Source organism: Trachinotus anak, unplaced genomic scaffold, assembly GCF_046630095.1.
Source record: "Trachinotus anak isolate AG129_WGS33_773 ecotype Australia unplaced genomic scaffold, CSIRO_AGI_Tana_v1 ptg000004l, whole genome shotgun sequence".
NCBI classification, from domain to species: Eukaryota; Metazoa; Chordata; class Actinopteri; order Carangiformes; family Carangidae; genus Trachinotus; species Trachinotus anak.
Window position 1 is genome coordinate 3,578,014 of NW_027273855.1, and position 18,563 is coordinate 3,596,576.

Consider the following 18,563-nt stretch of genomic DNA (forward strand, 5'->3'; position numbering starts at 1 on the left):
AGATTTGAAAGGCAGATGTAGATGATGTAGATGATGACAACAGCTACACTGACTTCCACTGAAGACCCAAAGTGTCAGACATCCATAGAAACTTCTCAAGCCCATCCTGCAACATAATCCTCTTTTCCACTCATCATCCATATTTTCATTATGTTCCAACAAGGTCCACAAACCAGCATTAAACCTGGAGGTTGCCACTGACCCCACACATGACTCCTGCTCAGTATGTAACAGTGTGAGGAGAGTCAGGGCCCCTGCTGCTCTTCTGTCGCTCAGATGCAATAAAATCAGAGCCATCCGAAAGAAAATGTACCAGAACAAATACAGTGTGTGTATATCAGTGTGTGCTGCATAATCTGAGCAAATCCAAAGTTTAAGAAAAACAAAAACTTAAGTCTAGAATCTTTTTACAATTAATTTTGTTAACTGAAAAATTTGTTTAGCACTTTGAGTTATTAATGTATAATCGGTTTCTAGTCTGCCATATTAAATTCACCAGTTTATTAATAGTTTTGATTAAAATTTGTAAAAGTCTGTAATTATTCCAGTGGCACATCCATTTGTTTGTTTTTATTGTTGTTTTTCTGTCATTTTAGTTGCATGTGCTTATAGTAGCAGTTATTTGTCTAGTCTTATTATTGGGTGTAAATTTGCTTTGGGTTTTCTTCTGTCCATATGTGCTTATTTTAATGAAAAATGAATTGTTTTGACAGGGTGATAGAATTAGAGAAGTCACTGGTAAATATTTGACCAGCATCCTGGTGATATCAGAACAGAATAGCAGGCTGGGATCTGAAAGGAGAAAACAAGACTTTTATGTTTCTCAGTGGAGTCATTAATGGTTAATCAAAAGTTGTTTCCATGTATGAAAACAATAATAGTCATGTCAGTGTCTGAATGTCCTCTATCCTCGTGTCTTTTTCCATCACGCAGCTGTCTGTCACCTCCTCATCCCGAGCAGCCTTCTTGCAGTGCCTTCGCTGGGGGATTTGGTGCCCGTTTCAGGAGCCGGCTGACTGGAAGGGGGAAGAGATACAGCTTGTTCTGCAAGGAGGTGCAAAGCCAAACCCTCATGGAGTCATGGTCTACAGCACAGAGACGTCTGCCAAGACTCAGAGCTCAGCGCCACTCTCAGCTCCAGGCACAGCTCAGGTAACACAATAGCACAGAGGAGCAAAAATGTAAAGAATACGCTGAGAGGTGCTAAGACAAGGTGCTTTTTTTCAGCACCTTTCAGCACTTACCACATGTTTCCTTGAAGATAAAAATCTCTCATATTATCTAAATTGTTTTTGTTTTGGCATCATGTGCATTTAATAAGTTGTATTTATATACGGTACCTGCACAAGGACAGATAACATTTTCCTTTGAAGCTGTGCCCTGTAAATCTTCACTGCAGTTTACATCACACTTGCATACAAACAATTGTCTGCAAGTCGCATCAAAAGTTGTCGTCTTGTGATGACTTAACTTTTCGCACCTTAGCTGTGAATTTTCACAGCGCTCAGACAGTTGAAAATAACTGCACGTCACTGCCACATCTCCTCCTTGTCTGTTATCTTATCCAATCCAATTGTGTCCAGAACCTTAACCTTTCATTCTCCTACTGTTTTTGTGTCTCTGAACTGTTTGAAACCTGTCTTGAAGGTGAAAGATACGATAACTTTTCGGCTGTCATCCAGTCTGGAAAGGAAGGCATCCAGCCCAAAGGCATCTCTGAGGACAAAGCAGGAAAACATGTCACGTCAGAGAAGATCACCTTCATCGCCCTCACAGGGTAAATATGAAGCTAATATAAAGAGTTGTCCTCCAAGGAGGAGGATACAGAGTCTGCTGGTCACAGTTTTAAGGGAAATTTTGTTTTTCTACAACAAAGGTTCATTTATTGGACCAGAAAGTGTGTGGTCTGTTTCTGGTAATTGTTTTTTAAGTGTATCTCAAGTGTGTGGCAACACCCAGGTGTAATCAGCCAAAGTTCTGAGCAACAAGCATCAAACTAGCCTGTCCTCTGCATATAATAGAGCCCCCACCTCTGCAGTGTTATCTCAATGGCACCACCTGCTCTCTGCATGATTAGCATACTCCGTGATGGGTCTGAGGGGAATAAAAGGATAAACTCAAAGTGCTCGGAGAAGACTTTGGCTGTCCATTAGGGCCTCTTGATCTTGAACAAGCCTTACTTTGCAGCCTCATGCTAACGTCTCCAGAATTTACATTTTGTGGATTCTGACTAAAATGTGCTTTTAAAGGTAAATACTAGTATTTTTTTTATTTTTAGTCATTGATAGTTTGTGTTTGTCCCAGATATTATTCAGCATCTCTATCAATGTGAAGTCAGACTGTAAAATGTGATGGATGTTTACATCAAGCAGTTTAGGTCATAATCTTCCTGTTTGGCTTGATTATCTCTGACTGAAGGAGATGTTTCCTACTTCATTTGGGTTTTTTCAGCAATATTGCAGTGTTTCCAGACCTCAGTAATTAATCTGCTGAATACACTGTTATTATAAGCAATTGAAATAATGACCAAAGCAAATAAGATCCAAGTTTTAATAAACCAAAATTAGCCTTTAAGTTGGTGGTCTTAATCCATTGCTCATTTCTTTTTTATTTTTTTGCTCATGTTAAGTTCTTTGTTCTGTCTGTTCTGTTTCTGCCTCTTGGCGGCATGGTGGTGCAGTGGTTAGCACACACAGCAAGAAGGTTCTGGGTTCATACCCCGGGCCAGGGGCCTTTCTGTGTCGAGTTTGAATGTTCCCATGTCTGTGTGGGTTCCCTCCGGGTATCCGGCTTCCTCCCACAGTCCAAAGACATGCACATTAGGTTAATTGGTGACTCTAAATTGCCTGTAGGTGTGAACATGAGTGTGTGTGTGTGTGTGTTTGTCTCTATATATATTATAGATTTTCAGTTATTTGTTCCCACGGGAGGAACTTTAAATGAATTATTTCAGTTCAATTCAATGTCATTTATATAGCTCCAAATCATTCATTATCTCAAGGCACTTTACAGGCTAAGGCTTACTTTATTAAAGAGAGAAACCCAACGGTTCCCACAAAGAACAAACACTTGGCAACAGGGGGGAGGAAAAACTCCCTTTTAAGAGAGAAGAAACCTCCAACAGAACCGGGCTCAGGGCAGGCGGCCGTCTGCCCCGACCTGGTTTGTTACGGCTACATAGCCAGTGTTAGCATAACAGCTGGTTACTTACCAATCTAGAAGAAGTGTTGAAAGTTTCTGACAAATGTCATTCCTTTACTCGCCAAGAGTTTTCTCTGAAGTGGAAAACAACACCAATTTTAAATTGTGTCACAATCACATGTTTTCTTCTACTGAAGTTAGCTCGCTAACCAGCTAGCCCTGCACTGTAGACTCCAATCTGCCCTGAAGACGTTGTGCTGCTCAGAGGGAATATCATAACCTCTAATGCAAAGATGGCCGAAGTTCTCGTCAAGTGAACATCAGTGGGTTTTTGGACTCTGGTTATTTAACATTTGGTTCATTTGTGTTTCATCTATCAATCTTTTGACATAGACACCATTGGTCACTGTTGTTGGGGTCTCACATAGACAAAATTTTGTACAAAAAGATTTGAGAGGGTTCCTTGTTTTAACAGAGATCCAGATAACTTCATAATCCTACTTTGTGAGACAGGCCCCTGTTTTTCACTTTCTATAAATACATTGATTAAGAATGTGATGATAAACCTTTTTTTATGCCTGAACGCCTGCGACAGACATGGTTGGAGGAATTATGATGTCAGGTTGTCTGTTCGTTCATACTTATGTCCCATTCTCCTGAGCGTGATATCTCAGGAATGCCTTGAGGGACTTTCTTCAAATTTGACAGGCTGAAGATTAGACTCAAGGATGAACTAATTTGAAATTGGTGCTCAAAGGTCACAGTGACATCAGAAAACACGTTTTTGGCCATAACTCAAGAATTCATATGCTCATTATGACAGAACAGGATAAAATGATGAAATTTTATATCCAAAAGGTCAAAAGTCAGTTTCACTGTTACTTTTTGTAATGTTCTGCAAAACACTTTTCTGGTCATTGTTCAACACGATAACTCAGTAGGGGAGATTGTGTATTTCACATTTTGGGCGCCCAACTTGACACTGCAGTGACTATAGATCTTCTTTTGCTGCCGAGTTGAAGATGAGTGTGAAGCATCCATGCTTTAGAATTTGTAGCATCTTTGCAGCAAAGTCCATATTTGAAACTTTGTCCTCTTTATAGGTCAAGCATGTTAATACATACAAGGAATTTGACTCAATTTCTCTCAATGAACTTATAGTTGTATTGTAGGCACACAGCAGATCAAGAACAACAAAGCTTAACACAGTCAGATGAAATCAGTTTTATTCCTATATATCCCTATATTACAAATGAAAAAAAAACACTTTATACTTTCTATTAAATTCCCTTACAGTCTTTATTACACTGTATAATATATGAGGCTGGACAGACATGGATATAAACTGCAACTTGACAGACTGACAGAGGCGTACAACCACTTAGTTTCTCAGATTTTAACGGGTTTATCAGTGTACGCTGCTGAATTTCTTTAACAGAAGCTTTTTTTATTCCATCGTTCCCAATTAAGCATGACCGTTCCACGATATAACTCCCGTCCTGAACCCTGAGCTTTAAAAAGGCCTCTCTCAGAAACAAAGTTTGATTAGATATTCCACATCCTGCACACAGCCAAAGATAAATGATGCACCGCTGTCTGCATCTCTTGTTGAAACCCACACTGCTGATTTTCCCTGGGTCTTTGAGGGAATTGATTAAAAGTGTAGTAAACACTACACACAGCCACTCAATCCCAGTGACAGCAGAAAGAACTTGAGTGGACCCTGGTCGTATACTCGATGATTTCCCTCCTAATGATGCTGTTAACTTATCTTGGGAGAGAAGAATAGTGTTGATCAGGGCCTACTTCACGGGTGTGTGGAGAAGCCTTTTGGCAAAGTCTATTAATGACATTTTAATCAGTGCTCAAGTGTCCTCAGAGGATCGTCCAAGAAGCCTGAATGATTTGGGCTAGTGTTCAGAGGAGAATGATATCATGAATCTCTGTCATTCTTTGATTTCGCCATCGTAATCATCCTTGACTTTGTGTTTCCAAGATCATATGTGTGTGTGCGGAGGCGTGGATATGCCTGTATGTGTGCTGTTTTCCATTGCAGATAGCTTATTTACACAAATATGAAATTCATGGCCAGTCTGAAATATGTAATTCATGCTTTTGATGCATGTTTGTATATTTATTAACATGGGAAGAGCTCACTGCATTTCACAACCTTTGAATCAGTCATTTGTTAGAAAGACACTCTGCCCATGCTGCATTCTCAGAATTAATCTCTAAGTTATTCATGATGGACATAGAAACAACCTCCAGTTAGACGAGTGGAAATTCTCCATGTGTTTTCATTCATCTATAATTTAGCTACAGAATCCCTTGTTGTTTACGTGACCATCACACATCACACTGAAAGGAGGGAAATATGGAGACAATCTAGCTGTTTTGACACAGATGCTCATTAATGAATTTTGATGATGCATCAACTTTGCATATTTAAATATATTCCTCCTCAATCCCTTTTGTCTTGTGCATGTATAGGTGCCTGTGTCCACCTCTTGTGCATCTACTTGTTTGCTCAGCTGTCAAAAAGGGGGCCTCTCATTGATCACGAGTAAAACGACCGGTTGCATGCCAGTCCAGCTAATGAGGTGAAACACATTTTTCCATCGGCCCATGATGTAAAACAGTGAGAAAACGGAAAGCCCTAAAACCAAAATGGGTGGCAGAGCACATTTGTGACACAGAGCCAGCCAGTCCCGCGCCGTGTCCACTCTGTGTGCATGTAGTATGAGCAGATGGGAGCTACAGTAAGACACCCCAGGCAACTGAAGCAATTTCCAAAAGGCCAGTCAAGAGAAAGAGAGCGAGAAAGAGTGGGAGAGTAGGACAAAGAGATACTGGAAAGCCTTTCATTTCAGTATTACCATGGCTACCGACCAAAAACTCAGGCAGCATTGTTAGACTTAAAACTCAGTGTGACATCTAGATCCAACGCTGCCTCCTGATCTCTGTGAAATTGGATAGATTTTTTTTACTGATTCTAAATAGTTTTGGTATCCCAGCGTTCAGTGGAGTTATGTACTGTGCTGAACTTATTCAGTGCACATAGTGTCAGTATATTCGTTAGTGCCGCCTGACTCCGAATCCAATCAACAGGAACACAATAAGGAAAAGATGACATTTTACTATCAACTTCCATTCCCGCTCATAAACTAATAATCCATCAAATGTCGAACTGTACAATAAAATTAACAGGTGGTGCCGGCAGGTACATGGGGAACATATTATAATGTTGTTAATTGAGCTTGTTAAAATTGAACTGGAGTTGTTTGTACGTAGCCAAGTTATACGTAGATGAAAACCTCAAATAGAAAATACATAAAGGAGATGGACTTTACATGTTTAAACTCAACAAGGTGGATCCACTGTTAGTTTTTTTTTGTCTTTATCTTCTCTTGTCTTGTTTGTGTTTTTCAGGTCAGAGACACATTCCACCAGCCACTCCTCCAGATTCTCCTCAAGGCCCCGGGGTAAGACACCTTGTCACCTACTCAACTGTACAGGCAACTAAACCCTAAACCCTGAAGACCAAATACAGCCAGTGCACTATGACAAAAAGGTTTTGTCTGAAGTTCCATCCAAACTGCAAAGTCTGCGCAGGCCTTTCAGATGCCTTTTGTACTCATTCTACTCTCAAGAGAAATATAAACCTGTGATTAGTTGGTTCACACAGGCTCCATCTTACCTGTGTGTCACTGTAATCTAGTGCTGGAGCGATAGTCAATCAGCTGTTCAAGTCATCTGTCATTTAAAGCTGCAGTAATGGATTTTTTTTTTTTTTTTTTAATTCTGGGCACTTGGAAGCAGCAGAACAAGCAGAAAGCACGACGTCTGACACATTATCATCCTATAAAGTCATTATGCCTGACAAACAGTTGTCTATTTACACATCTTGTGTTTCTGTCAACTTGATAAATCCAGCATTCACCCTCATTTGCTCTGGCTCTACAATTCCTTAGAAGAATATTTAGCTGCAAACTGTACAACGTTCTTCTCCAGCTAGTCGCCAACTTTGTCTGTCTGCCTGTTTTAAGCTGGGCATGTAGCGTACAGTAAGCTTTTTTTTTTTTTTGTTTGCTCCCTGCTACACCTAGAAACAGGTGTCAAAAATGCAGGACAAGGATCAGTAACAGACAGGAAATAACATGCATGCTGTGAGGTCTGCACACACAGAGTAGGATTTCCGTTCCTGACCCTGGTCCTGACCTGATAATGAAAGATTTTTCTTTCCTCTTTTCCTCTCACCTGAGTCAAGAAAGTAACAAGCAGATGTTGACCCAGCTCCTGCCTGTACTTGTCAGAGCAAAACGTTATGAATGGATTCCTGCTGACCTGGGCTGATTCCTGGCCGGATGACGGGATCAGGAAGCCTCTGTAGCAGCTCCCTGTACATGGACGCAGCTCCCCCACCCTGCTCTTAAGACAGGAATCATAAATGCTGATTCTAGTTTCTCAACACGATCGCAGGCCAGTCTGTAACGTTAAAATGAAAAACACATCCCAGATCTGTCAACAACAATATGAACAGGAGGGAGATCAGCATAGAGAGGAATGTTTAAATATATTTCCATGTTTTTTTTCATCTTTAAACCTGTATGAGATCCCAAAGACTGGGTCCATGAAAATATTCTGCAGCCACAGTTGTGCTGAATATGTATGCAGCTGGCTTGGCAAAGGGAAAATGGAAGTGTGTGGGTGTGTGTCTGTTGAAAATGTTATTCTTGTTGAAAGACAAGAAAATGCCCTTGTGTCAGTCATGGAGCACGTGGATCACCACAGAAACCTGAGAAAAAGAAGTAATATTGATGATAATCATTCCTATTTGCATCAAATCAGATTAAATGTCACATTAGCATCATTAGCATGTCAGAGGCTTCCCACAGGCAGCTGATACAGAGCTGATCAATTCTATGATACCATTATCATCCATCCGTCATACCTGTGGTGGGCAAGGATGATTAACTCACATCCTATTCTTAGGAAAATACCAACATTAACCAAATGCAACATACACCAACAGTGTGTGTTTCTGTGTGTGTTGTGCTGCTGTTTGTGTGTGTGTGTGTGTGTGTGTGTGTGTGCGTGTGTGTGTTCGTCCTGGCTGAGCTAAGCTACAGGGCGTAACCATCATCCCTCAGCCTGAGTGGAAGTGCCAGTGGAGACGAGGAGTTGTGATAGATGCTGCTCTCGCTCAGGATGAGGCCAGACACATACACACACACACACACACACACACACACACACACACAGTAACATAAAGTCACAGAGCGGAGGAGGAGACAGATCAGCTCTGTTTCAGCGTGAGCTCTCCAGGCCAAAATGAGCCACAGTCTGTATCGTCGACTCATTTTAAATTGAACCAACAGGGGCTGGGAGCTGTGGGAGCGCTGCACCCATGAACTCTACAAATCGACCCTCATTTTGATTAAGCAGCAAGGGCGGTAGAAGTGTGCGAGTGGGCAGCTCCCAGTGGCTAACAAGAGCCGGCTGTGGTCATACTGGGCAGCTCTTAGGGGATGACATTAGAAGACGGTGGTGCTTAACTGGATTTACCACTCTTTACGTACAGACTCTTTTATCAGCTCCTAATACCCGAAACATCTGCTCCACCAAACAGGCTGAATTAATATAAAAAGAAAATCTGATATTTCATCTGTGTTTTTTGTTTGAATTTCCATGATATTCCTGCAAGTATTTCTTCTGCAAATTGGTAGATACTCATGTCATATTTAATAAGTTCAAGGGTTAAAGTTCAACTGCATTTTCCCAAAAGGAGCAATTAACTTCACACACAACATGAGACAGAAAAACACGTCAATTTATTAAAGCTGTTATTTCAAGCAAGAGTATGCAAATTTTGCAAAAGCAGTGCCACAGGTGGAATTGAATCCACATCATGGTTAGTAGATGTGATTGAGAGCAAGTGTGAAATAGAAATGGCATCCACGAAGTAACCCAGTTTATTATTTTCACTGTTGCTCCATCTGCCACAGGAGACAGCTGTTCGTTAAGAATCAAATATTTCACTTAGGAGTTGTTGGAGATCTATACAAAATTAAAAGGAGCGAGAATATTTGACTTACATTCATTAGGTATCCAGAAATGGTATCTCAGCTCAATGTGAATGCTAATGGCGCCTGGTATCTGCTTAATTGTATAAATAAGCAACAAATTTCTAGCACGCTCACTAGTTTGTCAGATTTTCTTTTTTCAGTTTGTTCCACTGCTCCCAAGTGGCTAAAAAAAAACAATTTATTCAACTTTAAGTTTTGCAGTAAATGTCCCATACACACACTGTAAATGAGGGTGTAAAGCAGCAGTCATTAGTGCCTTGGCTGCTTGGTGTGCACAACATACGTAGATATCTATCTGATGGGCATCCAGGATTGTGCATAAAGAAATGAAACAGAGAACGCTGTGTGAAGCCATGCCACTGCTATTGGCAGTCGCCCTACAATTCATCACGACTCTAGTGTTGCTGCAAACTTCACAAATACTGTCACTGTGTCTCTGTCTCCTGTTCCTTCAAAGATACTGTTATAAAAATACACTTGTTTCAATCCTAAAGTGATTTTCCCTGTTCAACAAAATTTTTCTCTCCTCCTCAACATGGCTGTCAAATGCTGATTAATCAATGGCATCCTCCTCTGAAATGGCTCTGTAAACAAGCCGTATGCTCCGGCTCTGTCTGTAGGCATTGTTGGATCTGACAACTTCTCTTGCTTGCATAAATTATTGATCCTCGACACTCTCGCTTTGCTGTGGTGCAGAATGCTAAGGATCTTGTGGTATTCATAGCCAACATTTGGGAGAGCAGCTGAATTTGTTTGCCCTTGTTGATGATGATTTCTTGCATGGAGCTGTGGTCATGTTTCAGGGTCATGCTCGTGGTCTGTTGACCCAGGTGGTCTTGTAGTCCGTGGACCGGAGGTGAGGCCATGTTTCATTTTGTTGCTGGCAGAGGTCTATTTGGCAGCTGGTGCTGGCTCAGTCAGACCTAATTTTTGCAGCCCTCCTTCACACAGAGTAGTTAGAACCTTGTACCAAATGTCTTTTCAAAATGATATGATTCTGGGTTTCTGAGCTATGTTTAATGTGTGACTATTTTAGCAGTCCAGCCTTTATTGCCATGTGGGAATCCCTCTGTCTTAACACTGAGAAGAGGTAAAATATAATTATCACCGTGTAGCTAAATTAATTTTCATGCTACAAAGTAAACACTAAGTGACATAAAGTACTGATGTGAGTTATTAAAAAGTTTGATTTTTTTTTTTGTTAAAGTATAAATTGAAATCTCTGAAATTACAGGGCTTTCTGTTCATGCCGGTGTTTTATGATAATCACACCTTGGAGGTTACAGCTCTTTAGTGATCATTGCAGAGGAAATCACTTTATGGTTATTTGCTGAACATCTATTTGGTAGAGATGAATTTTTTTAATAACTGATCATCTTGAACTTTCATTTCTGACAGCAAGGCCATAGTTACATCAGTGTGAGAGCTTTGTACTCTAGCTTTGTAAAATCTGAATTGAAACATAATGTTGCATTTGAAGGCTGCCAGATCAATTGGAACAGAGAGATAGCCAATGGTTTCACAAGATGTAGAGGTGAAGCTGCACCTCTACTTTTTGTGTGATACGAAAATGCAAAATATCTAATTCATTATGAAAACCAGTCCAGTCTAAAAATGTCCAGCAGCTGCTTATACATCAAGTGGGGGTCACATTAGTACTTGTTAACAATCATACTACCTTTGTGAAGGCTCTAATGTTTTATTAAAAGTGTGTGAGAGTCCATTTTTAGGCCGACTAATATTAAAACCAGTATGTGTAGGATTTGAAAATCTCTCACTTTGCCAGCATTAAGTGGTAGTTTCATAACAATACTACTGTGAAAAATGTTATAGCCACAAATTCAAATCATCATCTTCATCATCATCAAATTTCTCCACGTATTTGCTTTACAGACAAGATTAGTCTATTAGGAAAGTGATTTGTAAACACTGAAAATATACATACTTCTTGTTTGGACCAAAACCAGACTGAACAAAAAGTCATTTTTATATCGAGCTGTGTTTTGATTATGACTCACATGATTAACAGTGTCATAACAAGCTAGTGGCAGTTGATTTCATTGACTATAGTGATGACATTTAATGGCAAATTTACTATATAAATTAAGTTCATGTTAAATTTGTGAGCTGGCAAGACCCAAAAACATGGTTTCATCTGGTTTATATTTATTTATGTTCTCTGCATGTTTAAGCACATTTTCAAGTACGGAGAGGACTGTGTCTTTCTGCTGTTCACAAAAGGCCGACAGATTGTCACATCATCGTAATTTAATCAGCGATCTTGATATTGGTTGGAAAAATGAAATATAAGACAATTTTCTCAAATCAAATCATATTTTGCCTCACATCATAAAGCCATAAGTAAAACATTATTGATATTAGCAGGCACCAGCATATTCTCAAATACATTTTTTTTTATTTCTTTTCATCTGCTGTCAAGTGTAATTCAGTAGCACTTTTGCGCAGTTTGCTAAAACCTGCAGATGCCCTGTATCCTTAGTCATCATATTTATCCTCTCCCTGTTGGCTCCGTCTGTATTTATTTTCAATTTTCTTTGCTATTTCTTATTGTTCTTTTTAATCTCACTGTTTATTTCTTTCTTGTGGTTTTTCTTTATAGTATACATCTTCAGTTTTTATTTTGTTATTATCACCCTCATACATAATTACATAATCACTAATCCTCACTTCCATCTAACCTCTATTGTTCACACTTTGTCTTGGTACCCCCTCCTTTATGCTGCATCTCTAATATTTTCCTCTTTTGTGTGCTTGACTCCTCCACCTTATATTCTCAGCATTTCATTCCAGTAATCTCTCCATCTTTCTCACTGGATCTCCCTCTTAATCCTCCTCCCGTTTAACCCACACCTGTCTCTCACTTTCTTTCTTTGAGACACATGATGAGCTTGACTCCATGCCACGGCCTCACGCAGACATTATAACACACCTCAAACACAGAAAGGATATGAAGTGAGTTGTGTGAGCATATAATTTACACGTACCCACATGTAATGCCTTGGACACGTTCACACACACACACACACACACACACACACACATACACGAGGGTCCCATGAAGCCAGAATGTGAACAGATGATCTGCTTGGCTGTCAGGGCAAACAGGCTGAGTTCAGAACATTGGCAGCCACAGCAACGCTACTACTAATTGCCTCGCTCTGTGTATTCTCTCGGTGTGTGTGTGAGATCCTCACATGCAGAGAAAGTCTGGTGTCTTTCACACCCTCTAGGTGCAGGACATGGTGACTCAATGTGAGATCACATGTGTGTGTGCGTGTGTGTGTGTGTTTGTGTGTGTGTAAAATATGATATGGCTTCTAAGGACTGAGTTGTGACAGCCCACTGGTCTTGACATTTTAGGGCATTTTGAATTGTGATGACATTTTGCCCGATCCAAAAAGCCAAAACAGCTCATTTTAGGGTTACGCCTACATTTTAACATATTATCTGTGAGCAAACAAACTGTGGAGTGGCCAGCAGTTGCAAATGAAGATCTCCACTCTGATTTTTATTGTTTGTAAACAAGTCAAACCACTTTGGTTTAAAATCTGTTACTTCATCTGCAATTTATGTCAGTTAGAGCACAGGCCAGTAATAAGAACCTTTCAAGGCAGATATCAATATTTTGAGAGTTTAAAAATATCTTCTTCTGTTTGCTTTCTAACACAAACATTGTTGATAAAGATCCCTTAACGCAGCTACTTTGTCAGAAAGCAGCTGGTGTGTCTGTTTACAGTGCAGCCAAACAAACCCATGTTGTTTTAATTAAGTAGTCAGGAAATATCATCCTCTTTCCGTGCCTCACCTTCACACGGTAAAGGTTGTTACCTTGCTGAGAGGTTGAAGAAGTGCAGCCTGTCACCTGCAGTTCTCTTTATCAGCTTACTGTGGCTGCTCCTTCTTGTTCCAATATTACCTGAACTATTTAAAATGGAACCATCGACAAAAAAGGCTGAAAATTACCATTGTCTTGTTTTTTCACTGGATGCCCTTATCCCATCCCTTCCCCACTAATATACCACCAAGCTTTGGTACTGGAACCCCTCCTGTTTGCATTATACACCACCTCCTCGGGTCTAATCACCCGCTCACATGGCTTCCCATATCCCTCCTATGCAGACAACACCCAACTATACCTGTCATACCTGCAGACGACCCAACTATCTATGCAAGTATCTCGGCCTGCCGATCTGACATATCCACATGGATGAAGGAACGTGACCTCCAACTAAACCTCTCTAAGACTGAACTCCTAGTCATCCTGGCCAATCATCACGTGGGACAAAAGCCAAATGAATAAATGTAAATGATTTTTTGATGATTTTTTTAAGAACGATTGGTAATGACAGTGATTCGATGGTGCTCCCCTTGGTTCACCATCTGAACATTTTTAATGTGGAGCAGTAGCAGTAAAATGTCTTCGGTTTGCAGTAGATGTAAACAGAGTAAACGGTCTCCGTGTTTTTTTCCAGTGAATTCCAGTAAATACATTAAATGGCCTCTGTAGAAAAATGCAAGCCATAAAAGATATCAACATTGGGTTTGATTTCATTTAAATATTAGGAGACAAACATTAAATTTGATTGATAAAGAATTGCGCCCAATAGCAGGACAAAAACTGTAGCACCCAGAGGAAACCAGGCAAATATACAGAGAACATAAGAAGAAATTAAACTTAGTGAAGTCTGAAACTGGGACCTTCATCCTGTAGGGCAAGCGTCATATGGTTAAGTCACTAATAAGTTGCTAATAATTGTGAGCTTTAACTAGGCCACTTGCACATTTTCACTCCAAGGTAAGATGCCAACATTCTTACTCTGATGCAAGATTTTATGGTAGATGCCAGTGCTGTTAAATGTGTGTTCCTGTGTCATCTTTCCTTGCATGATGACCCTTCCTGTCTTTTAAGAAGTGGCTACTTTAAGTACAAAGACTGGGGTTAATCCAGTCACTACAGGGTAATGCTGTGCAGCCAAACGTTTCCAAGGAGACCAGGCATGTTCGAGTGAATTTTGGGGGAATGTGTATAAATTGACTTACAAGGCATCTATAATCTTTCCATTTGATAAAATGGTGCAGTCATCAATAATGTGGACTTTTCTGTTTAAATATTGCAAACAGTGTAAACATCATATATCTTCAGTGAAGATTCAGAACAAACCGATACAGAATGAATAAGATGCTGCCACACAGCATGGGATAAGCTGGATTTTCCAACCTTAAAGCTGCTTCAGGGTAAATTAAAGGGGAAAATTGGACTTCTAGGTGTTAAAACTATGATTTGGTATGTTTCTATGATTAGAGTTAAGGTAAACATGAAAATACATTTTTATTATTTGGCATGGAAGATGTTTTGGGTGAATGGGAATATCTGTTTGATCTATTTTAAGAATGAATACAACTCAATATAATGTCCTCACAAGCATAGCAGAATCAGTGAGTGTCTGTGTGTCCAACTGATCAATCTTTTACTGCTCAATATGGATCAATGCAGTATCTTTATAGTCTCCCAAGAGCCATTTGTTTTGACCGTAGCAGATTCAATAATGGTCACAAACAGACTGTTAGATGAGGGCAACTGAACGTCACAGTCAGATAGAGTATTGGCCACAGGTAGTCCAATAATATTGTCTTTAACATGCTCACTTTGTTTCTCTGTTATGTAACAAGAATAATCAAACGAATGTCCTGTGGCTGTTTGACCTAACACCTAACATAGTACTGATCCTGCCAGGCTTTCCTGGTAAAAAGAAGAAGAGACTGGGAGATAGCATTGTCTACATTTTGGGCCTAAATTATGAATTGAGCTGCATCAGAAAAGATAACCCTATTCCCTCAAAATAAATTTCTGGTTTTACTTGTGGAACTTTTCCCAACGGTGTATCCAAAACTGTCTCTTTAGTAGTGCTTACCTAAGTATCGCTGTCCCTACAATTCCAATTATTTACCTATCAATCCTATGTGGGGTAAAACTTTGTCTATAAGGTAGGAACGTCTAGGGAGCATCTGGTTTGTCATGTGCACTCAGATGAGATTTTCCTGTGATCAGCAGTTTCCTCCTGGGCTTAACCTTGGGGGTAAGGTGAAGGGCTCAAACATCCCGAGGGAGCTCAGCTCCTTTGTGTAGAGGGCCAGTAGATGTGGTTTGGGCATCTTTTCAAGATGCCTCCTGGATGTCTCCTTGTGGGCATTCATCTGGGAGAAAACCTCGGGGCAGATTTATGCCGGAGGTATAATCTATCTTGTCGAGCCTGGAATGCCTTGAGACCCCCCAGCAAGAGGCCAGGGAGAAGAGGTCTAAGCTCCTCTACTTACTTCTCTGCCGCTGCTAATCCAATCTTGATAAATGGCAGAAAACGGTGAAGATTAGAAGAATTCGTGTGAAATTTGTCTTTTTAAAATTCCAGTCATTAGGCAGACACATTACAATTTGCAGCTAGCATGGGGACTCCTATATTATGTCAGCTATAACTAATGAGGGTAACTGTCAAGTCACAAGCACGTATCCTGCTTTCTGAAGCCATAAAATGTAAGTGATGCACAGTGAGGTCTGAAAATAGAAAATTTAGTACTAAAATGGACTCACTTTAGAAACTAATTACCTGGTTTGTCAAACCTAGAAAACTGAATCCCTATGAATGTATTTTAGAATTCATCTTTTCACAGAATTAAGGTGAAAGTTGTTTTGGGGCTCAAATGACTGATGCCGTCTGTTTTCCTGGAAGAAAGTCTCAAAGGTCTGGAGTGGTAAACTAAACAGGTTAACGTGAGCATTGGCAGTATATCTGTGGAGGAGCCATGCTGCTCATATTTCACTATTGATAAAAGTTCACCATGGTAGGGATTGATATACCTGTTTGCCACTCGTGCATAAACCTAAAGACGACCGTAACGAGCGACAGCAACTCGCAAACCATAGCAACAGTCTCTTTTGTTTCCTGTCAAAAGTCTTCAGGGGGGATGACAGCACTGTAAGATCGTGGGTGGAGAAGCGGGTGGAGTGAGAAGGGCTTATGAGTGCCAAAGCAGTGTAATGGTCTGTTGCTGTCATCTGAGACGGCACATGTGTCTCTCTGGCATAAAGTATATTCCTGAGCCCTGTTGTTCATAATCATAATAATAACAGCAAATCATTTGCATTGTTTCTCTGCAGCTCTCACTGTCTCAGCTGGCAGCTACTTCACGCTACCCGACCATCAGCCACTCCAGCTCAGCGTTGCCGTGGCAACAGTCGTTTCCTCCTCTGCTCCATCCTTCCCCGTTGGCATCGGCCCACCAGCTGTCACATGTCGTAAGATTTCCACCCCCGTATGCTCACACACACACACACACACACACACACACAGCTTTGTACTCACACACGTACCAGCTGAGGAAAATACACAAGCATGAAGCAAAAGGGAGTTGTAGGTGCATTTACACACAACATGCACATTCTGATACAGCAATGCTAAAACATGGTACATACGGCTTTAAAAATTCCCAAGTCTATGCACAGTCATTCACTGAAGTTCAAAGACACACATACCCTTACAGTACTCTGCTCCCAGCCTTATACCTGTGGAGACACACACACACACACACACACACACACATCTAAACTGAACTCCATCCTTCCACACATTTTTGTCTTTGGAGCTGCTGAAGCTGCTGGAGGTGCTGGAGTTGCTCCTTTTCATCTTTATAATCAAAAGAAATATTATTCTTTGACTCAACTTTTCAAATCTTTCTACAAAGGGAACTTCAAATTTTTAAAGGTATCCAGTATCCTGCATAACATTGTGCTTTGCATTCTGGGAAAAGATGTTTAATCTGCCTTGTTAAGGGCTACTTTTATTTATGAGTTATCCTATTTTCCACATTTAGATGCCTCATTTCTGTATCAGCTCCCATTTTGGAATGTAATTCATAGCCTTTGAAGGGGTCACAGCAGTCATTTTTAATTTCAGACTGAAATGAAATAGTTTCAAAAGTATATTACAACAATGTAATGGACACCAATACCACACCATAGGACTCCAAGGGGGACTAAAAAATGTAAACAAGCAAAGCAAATGCTTCTTTTACCTAATAGATCCCAATGAACGAGCACAGGAATGGTAGCAGGAATAATATCTGAGAATATATCTGGCTGTCTCCACTTGCTAACAAGCTTCATACATCTGAACAAACTTTCCTCGTAGCAGCCAGGGGAGAGCAAAAATGAGAATGTCAGTTGTACTGTGCTGACTTTAATAACTCTGCTGAATAATTTCCTGAAATGATGTGAGGGTAACCCATTTACCCCCAGTTGTAGGTGTTTGCTGCTGGGAATTAGCAAACAGTCATTTTGCCTTTGAAAGCCGCCTTGTCTTTGTTAATTTAGACCATGTTCACCCACAAAGATGCATATATCTGGGAAGCTGCATGCACAGTATAAAGAGTGGTAAAATGGAGAGGAAATCATAATGCTGTAATCCTGGGATTAACCCTGAATTTTTTTTCTGCTTATCAAAGTCAGTTTGCACCTTCTTAGATGATATGCACTGTGTCTCTTTGATGTAGAAAAACCATCATCAGAACAACGTAGTGCTGGTGTTTGAGCGCTATAGGGATTTGTTTGGCTGCTGGTGAATGGCCTCAGTACCGTCATGCTAAAGCGTTGGATGGTGCTGTAAACTGTTTTTCTTACGGTGCAGCAGATCTCCTGTGGTCAAAATTAAGTATGTCATTTACCCGTTTGGCTGCATCTAAATGTCCACCCTCGGGGACTTGCGGAGTAGAATCTTTTCGGTCATACCTGCTGCGAGGGTGTCACAGTGCTCACTCGTCACATCTAGTCTGTGTGGCCACTGGGCTGCGTGGGAAGAAAATGCAGTAGGAGAGGGGACTTAAAGCATTAATCGTTGCCATGGATATAACTAATGCATTCCATCCAAGTGTATTTTTAAATGGTTTTGAAAGGAATTCACATCGGCAGTTTGTGTGCAACACTGGCCTCGCTGCATAAACACTATAAGTAAGCAGTTTAGGTAGGAAATAGATTTACATTTGTTGTTAAAGAATACACACAGGTGAGTAACACTGAATCTACACATTCAGTAGGATACCTGTAACAAGATGCATTGAAGGTGCTACAGTATATATCCAAATTTTGTCTAACCTATTTTGTGTTTGTCATGCTTTGTATTGTTATGTGTCCATCTATCTGGCCATCCATACATTTCAGTTGCTTGTAGCTGCAAACTATTTGTTTTGGTGATTACCCAAAGCGCATCACCACAGGTGAGGATGGGAATATAGATCAATTCGTGAACAACTAGTGAGAGCTTCACC

The 18,563-nt window shown here is 40.4% G+C and overlaps 1 protein-coding gene and 1 long non-coding RNA gene across 3 annotated transcripts in view; one reads left to right on the forward strand and one right to left on the reverse strand.

Annotated features, from left to right (window-relative positions):
- nphp4 (nephronophthisis 4) overlaps positions 1–18,563 on the forward strand; it is a 163,998-nt gene that overhangs the window by 80,731 nt on the left and 64,704 nt on the right. For both annotated transcript variants that reach the window (XM_071475288.1, XM_071475289.1), the window contains 4 exons: positions 934–1,152; positions 1,648–1,777; positions 6,571–6,623; positions 16,402–16,539. In XM_071475288.1, the coding sequence (XP_071331389.1) occupies positions 934–1,152; positions 1,648–1,777; positions 6,571–6,623; positions 16,402–16,539 (540 nt within the window). The remainder of the gene's footprint in view (positions 1–933; positions 1,153–1,647; positions 1,778–6,570; positions 6,624–16,401; positions 16,540–18,563) is intronic.
- Positions 6,637–18,114, reverse strand: LOC139620109 (uncharacterized). Its single transcript, XR_011690745.1, has 3 exons — positions 18,028–18,114; positions 16,409–16,617; positions 6,637–15,586 (listed from the first exon to the last, which is right to left on the reverse strand). It is a non-coding gene; the product is annotated as an uncharacterized lncRNA (long non-coding RNA).